At 40.4% G+C, this 7,089-nt stretch overlaps 1 protein-coding gene across 1 annotated transcript; it reads left to right on the forward strand.

Moving 5' to 3' along the window:
* Positions 1 to 1,898: 1,898 nt before the first annotated feature.
* LOC113017199 (putative butyrophilin subfamily 2 member A3) lies at positions 1,899 to 6,643 on the forward strand (the record flags this gene model as incomplete). Its single annotated transcript, XM_026160357.1, has 3 exons — positions 1,899 to 3,080; positions 6,044 to 6,379; positions 6,618 to 6,643. Coding segments are annotated over exons 1-3 (432 nt in total), but the record flags the coding sequence as incomplete, so codon positions are not given.
* Between the last annotated feature and the right edge of the window lie 446 nt (positions 6,644 to 7,089).

Consider the following 7,089-nt stretch of genomic DNA (forward strand, 5'->3'; position numbering starts at 1 on the left):
AAATATTCTGATTCTGATTTTCCATTACAATCGAGTTCCACCTAGTGTGCATGGGTTCGTTGTGGCAAAGTGGCCATGCTTCCCGTGACAAACACCACAACAACCATGGACGCTGAGGCGACGATATAACTGCTGCTCAGTCTGTGGCTTTAAGGAAGACTTGGGGACCACAGTGCTCGTTTCAGGGTCTCAGCTTTGATTTTGCGTGACAAGACAAACGTGACTCGTCAAGTGCTGCCGCTGACTAGTTGTAGGTGCCATGCAATCTGTTGATGTCACAGAACAGAACCCTGGCAGAATAGGTAGGGATGGGTATCGAAAACCGGTTCTTGTTGAGAACCGGTTCCCACTGTTTCAATTCCTCCTTATCGATTCCAGTCGCCCCGAATGACGTCACCACGTTGCGGAGCGTCATTTACCTGGCAGGAAACACGGCGCCTAAGCGGCTCAAACGCTCAAAAGTTTGATTATACTTTATGAGAACCGATGACAACAGGGCAACTTGCAAAGTAGATATTTCATTTAAGGGAGGAAACACTACGAATATGCAAAAGCATTTGCTCACAAAACACGCGATGACACGCGTTTTTAATTCCGCTCCGGACTCGTGACTCTCAACCCAGCAGCAGCGCTAACGTTTGCACGTCCTCTCCCGTTAATGCGGCAGGTAAATAATCAACTAACAGTGCATATTATGTTAGCGCACTCTGCCTTATTACAAGACCTGCCATTACTGTACATGTAGGTGACCATGATGAGAGAGACAGACAGAGTCTGGCTGGCGCTCGCTGGCAGTTGTCGCTGCAGTCTACCGGTAGCGTCTCCTTTCAGGCCAGGATAGACTAATGTCACCGAGCAGTGACTGAGTTTGTGGTCAAAGGCTTGCACCCATTTGCCACAGCAGATGCCCCCGATTTTTGGTAAGTGAATGTGTTTAATTGTAGGCAGGGACATTACTGGATATTCTTGTGTAATTGCCACAGAACAATTTATGTTATACTTTGTTATTGCTACAGAAGAATGTTGCAGCTTTAAGGCAGGGATGACTCCTGGAGTTGCTTTCTCACTGCATATGCTTTATTTCACAATCAGATCGATTCGATAACAAAAACATACAGCAGCTCCTCTCCTACTCCTAGCCCTTCGCTGTGGTGGAAAAAAGAACGACTTCAATCCCCTTCAAGGAACATAGTACAAAATAGTTTTCCTGATACACCAATGGGGCGTTCAATGCCATCTTGTAAATATGATTACTCTGGCAGAGTAACAGTTCAAATGAAAAATACACCAGAACAAACAAGCAAACAAAAAAAGAAGTGTGGGGTACCTTTGAACCAATGAACAAAGTATAACAATTTATACTTTTTAACATAACCCGACCCCGTCAATATGTGATATGTCTCACAAGAATATTTATTTTATTATTTTACATTTACAATTTTTTTTTCCTGGGGACCCTGTGACACCCCATTGAAGAGCCGTAGGCTGGATCTCTCAAGATCTCACTGTTGGGTTTGTAAGGCCATGTTACTCCTAAATTTCTATCTTGTTCAAAGAGAAGATATAAAACAAAGCTCTGAGCTAATCGACCTTAGTGTTCTCCTTTTTTAAAAAAAAAAAGAGAATCGATAAAGAATCGAATCGTTAAACAGAATCGAAAATGGAATCGGAATCGTTAAAATCTTATCAATACCCATCCCTAAGAATAGGTACTAAAAAAAACTGGGTACCAAGTACTATGACCTAATGGAAACCCCTGAAAACCATGGCAAGCTGACCCGAGTAGGCGCTAAAGGGGCAAAGGAAAACAGTGGGGAAAGGACAATGAGTGAATTAACAAGCTACTAGATAAAAGACAAAAAACTCACAAAACACATGTTTTTATATGTGAATAAACAGAAATGTGTTAAAACATGAATGTAAATAAAATATAAATATCAATTATAACTTAAGAGTTTACTATAATAAGGTACACGCCTGGCACATCATACACAGTAACCTGCCTAGACAACTTATGTTGATGTCTTCTAATGTAGCAGAAGATGTATTCATGCACAAGGCAGAGAAATTTTTGCCTCTGTCACAGAGTGGACAGCAGAGCTGTTGTTTTTGTTTGTTTGTTTAACTATTATTAAGTGTGCAGCATATTCAGCAAAAATGTAGCATTTAAGCTAGCTTGATTTAGACTTCTGTGGGAAATTATTTCCTAACTCACGTTGTAACCATTAGTAGTTCACATTATCCAGGAAGTGCAAGTCAGGTTATGTCAAAGGTTTATAGTGTTGTTTCAGGTGTTGTGCCACAAAGTGATTTCCAATGTTTCTCTGTTTTTCTTATGTCTAATATATTGGCTTATAGTGGTATGTTTTGGTAAATAAACTGTAATGAACAGGATTTGTGAAGGGGTTATATATAAAGACATGACTTGTTTTTGAAGTGTCTTTATAACAGCACAATTGTTACAGTCCTTTTGATCACTTAAAATATGCTTACAGAACTGTGATGTTATATTTCTTAGCTAGATCTCTCTGGAAAGCCATATTTTTTTATGTCCATCAGACTTCAATCATATAACATAGCGAGCCTTATCATGAAATTACATGAAATTACCACAGTGTAAAAAAATCAGATAGGTAAAAAACACTTAACTTTTGAAATATCCATTCTTTTAGATAAATATATAGTCATACATATTAGGATATGACTGATTAGCATGCAGTGTTAAAAACAAATACAAGTAAGGCAGGTGAGGCTTGCACTCAAAACTAGTCTTTGAATATCTGACTTAGAAATAAATATACAACGATTTCACTACAGTGTAATACACAAACTACTGCAGAACAATTTTTATTATTACTATTACCAAATTATCAAAAAGGGCAGTTTTGTCAAGTCCATTGCCACATTCAAGTCCCTTTTTAAGCACCTCCCATAATCGCACACAGTCCCATCGCATTAAAAAGACCGTTCAAAATACTCTAATCTCAGGATCAGCAGAACAAGATACGAGATGGGTCCTGGGAACTCCTGCAGGATCGATGCGGTGCTCTTTACCGGCTTGATCGTGTTGGTATCTGCAGGTGGGATTTGACTTTCATCAAATGTATTTTGAAAACTGCAGCAGCGGTGTAAATACAAGACACTAGCATTATTAGCATTAGCATTAACGCCTGGGAGTTAGTTTAACTTAGCTTGGCGACGAGATCGAAGAAGCGTTTGCACAAGACTGGGGGTGGGGAGTTGAGATCAAGACAATGTTTGGCTACAACATCGCTTTCCACACCCGTCATTGTGTCTGTAGTAGACATATACTGACCACCCGATCTACTAAAGTTCCTGAGAAGGCCTACTAGCTCCTCATGTCAAAGATGGACGCTGAATCGACACCGGTTAGCCCATTTGACAATCAAGCGATACGTCAAAGTAGAGGAATGGGTATTTGTATCTATGTGCAGAATGACCGGTCAAATAATAGCATAGAGTGGGCGGCATCTGCTCTCCAAAACGAAGAGCAGTGGCCGGCCAAATGCCAAGCTAACTAACAGCTAGCTAGCCGGCGTTAGCTAGCACCACTAGCTAACAGTGGTGATTGTTACTGCTGTCTGGATGATAACGTTAGCATAGCTCTTAAAAGAATAACTTTTTGTCACTGTACATATACAACGAAATTGTGGGTGCTGCACACCAACTGTGCCGGAATATAAATAGTAGACATCAAGACTAAATAACAAAGAGGAGAAATCTGTACAATCAGACTATCATCAGTTAACTGCGGTCTCACCCTGGTTTCATATCATAAAAATGAGATTTTAATCAGGAAAACCTGAAGTCTGTACTTTTAAAATTATGTCAACACGTGTAGTCTCGGACTATGGGCGAAACCACACTTGAAACTATTAGAACTATTAAAACTTGTCCTGTGGAAGCACACCCACAACTACAGGACTGCTTTAGAGCCTGGCTGAATACGCAGTCATTTTTGTCCTACATCAAGTGCTGTGCTCATAGCACCACTTATTGATATTAAAGTTTATCAACATATTTTAGTCCACGACGATTTACCTCGACGTACCTCCACTACGCTTGTTATTATTATCGTCTACAATCCTTTGCCATTCAGTGCAGGGTGACATTTGAGACAGTAGGTGGCGCCATTGTCCCTTTTAACCGAGAACCTGCACCTTTACAGTTCTGTCACACAAAGTGGACATGAATGACTACTGATGGCTAAGGCTTACGTTTACACCATTGAGCCCTACACTACAAAATGTGATTGATTTAACACTTTGAAGCCGGATTTAATAAATGTTTGTGCCTGTACAAAATATGATGTGGCAGGGTTGATTGGTTGCTGCTGCAGTAAGCAACAAAGAGTAACCTGAGATTCTGACCTTTCGAGCCAAATACGTTTATATTTAAAAATGGATTCATGGTTTTAATGAATCGATATCGCCGTATTCAAGCTAGAATCGACTTTAATCGGAAAATTGATTATCAAAACCCACCCTTAAGGAAATTACCTCCTAACTCACGTTGTAACCCTCCGTTAGTAGTTTACATTATTCACGAAGTCCAAGTCGGGTAATGTCGAAGGTTTATGGTGTTGTTTCAGGTGTTGTGTCACCTTTCCGATGTTTCTCTTGTGTGTAATATCATTGCTTTTATTGGTATGTTTTGGTAAATAGACTGTAACGATCAGGATTCATGGAAGGGTTATATATAAAAATGGCCTGTTTTTGAAGTGTTTATAACCGCGTAATTGTACCCATATTACAATGACTGCAGTTCTTTTGGCCACTTAAAATACTCTTACAGAACTGTGATGTTATATTTCTTAGCCAGATCTCTCTGGAAATCCCAATTTTATGTCCATAAGACTCCAATCATAACAACCCAAATGATCACACTGAATATAAAACGAACGAACTGCATTTCTTGCAGCATAAGCTCTCTGCAGGCCGCTCCTCTCTCCTGACCGAAGATTATCACTGTAGAACAGCCTTACATGACGTGACACCATTTTGTTCGCACAAGGGCGAGCAGTAACGACGGGAAATACCACAGCGAGAGCCTAACACGGCCATATATATGGGACTTCATCTGCTCTGTAACCAGGCCTGAAACAATCTCCTCAATTTATATGTCTGTGTTTTACTTACCCCAACACGCCGAGGCTGTACAAGTCCCAAATCTTTTTTTCTACATTATCCGTTAACGACCGAGATGAAACCAAACGTTCTTCGTCCCCTAGAGCGGACTAAACGGAGGGAACGTCACGAAGCAGTAGGCGTTTCACAAGAGTACACAGCTCCTCCTCCTTTTCTTCAGCGTCGCTACACAAACGAGCCAGTATGCTGAATAAAGGCCGCTCACCAGTGTGCGGAGAATATCTGACAATGTCTATAACTGTGGTAATAGTAATATTTTAGTTACATTACTTAAATTTTCAAATAAATTCTTACTTTAGACAACTGAAAGAGTAAAATTATGCAAAGACCTTGATGTAATTATTTTAGCTCCCTGAAACATGTCATTTAAATGAAAACCTTTAATAGAATTAAAACAAATATTCTGAATATAATATGATTCAGATTTGATTGATTATAATTATCCTTTTATGCTGACTGTGTGGTTACTGTGTGATTACTGTGTTTAAACTACAAGTAGATGTGCTACAGACTAAATCGTTGTATTATTTCTGTCCTGGGTTTTAACTGATTAATTCAGATTTAGCAATTTGATGATGCATCCTCCTTAATTGTTAAAAAGTATTGGTGATACAGACCCTTTATTTACTTGGTATAGGATTGATAACAAATCTTGCAGTGCCACATGCCGCTGCCAAGGACGGCATGCTCAGGGTGCAAATCCAGTTTATAGATTATTTTTATTCATCTGTACACTTGTTCTAACAGGTCTAATGGTCAGGGTCACTTGATTCAACCAGCATAAACCACGGACTCATGGTCTCTCTCTGATTGGCTGCTGTAGAAGTAAACAGTTTGACCTTTAACCTCTCTGCTCTGTGTTGTTTCCTCTTCAGACCAGGAAACCATCACAGCTAAATCTGGACAGGATGTCACTCTGCCATGTCGAGCTCCAAACAACAACGGTGACATTGTAGAGTGGAGCAGAACAGGCCCGAGAGATACGTTTGTCTTTGTGTTGAAAAACAAGAAGCCCAACGGAGATGTTCAGGACCCATCCTTTAAGAACCGTGTGGCTCTGCAGGACAAAGATATGAAGGATGGAAATGTGTCTTTGATTCTGTACAATGTCACGGCTGCTGATAATGGAACATATGAGTGTCGCATCATTGAGGCAGGAACAGCCTCATATGCCCTCATCAGCAGCATCACCCTGAGTGTTGTTCCTCCAGGTGAGTGAGTAGAGTTGAGTGTGTGTGTGATCAGAGGTGAAGCTGCTTCCTGGTTGTTGATGTTTGTTTCTAAAGATGTTGTTGATGAGACTTTGTAGAAAGCAGCTGGTCTGAGTGATGTGATCAGAGTGCAGTAGATAATGTCTGACAGCAGTTTGAAGAGGAAATGGATTCTGTTCTGTTCTTCACTCATCACCTACCTGACAGCTGACACCTCACACCTGTTTCTCACCTGCAGGTCAGACAGGAGGACACACAGAGGATGGAGGGAAGGAGGCAGAAGAGAAGGAAGCAGGAGGGAAGGAGGATGAATCTTTTGGACTGAAAGTTGGTCTTCCTGTTGGGGTTATTGTTGCTGTTGCTGTTGTTGGTGTTTGTTTTTTGATCTACAGAAAACTTAAACAACGTAACCAGGGTACATACGAGCCTCCAGTTGAATGTCAGCCTGTTGGAAATGTCTCAGTGTTTTCCAGCTGATCTGAGACTCCTGCTGTTACAGAGGTGACACTGAGCACTCAGGGTAAAGCCAGTTGTGGTTTTTCAATCATGTAAGTGAAACAGGAGCAAACTGAAATGTCACACATGCCATCAAGAAGTGGCAAAAAAGATTTTTATGGGTTTTAAATGTTCTTTTAATTTTAGTCCAGGAAACCTTTTCAGGTTTTATGTTTAAACGTCCATTATAGAGTTGGTTTTTATGGGTAATAGAA

This window comes from Astatotilapia calliptera, unplaced genomic scaffold (genome assembly GCF_900246225.1).
Source record: "Astatotilapia calliptera unplaced genomic scaffold, fAstCal1.2 U_scaffold_1, whole genome shotgun sequence".
Classification (NCBI taxonomy): domain Eukaryota; kingdom Metazoa; phylum Chordata; class Actinopteri; order Cichliformes; family Cichlidae; genus Astatotilapia; species Astatotilapia calliptera.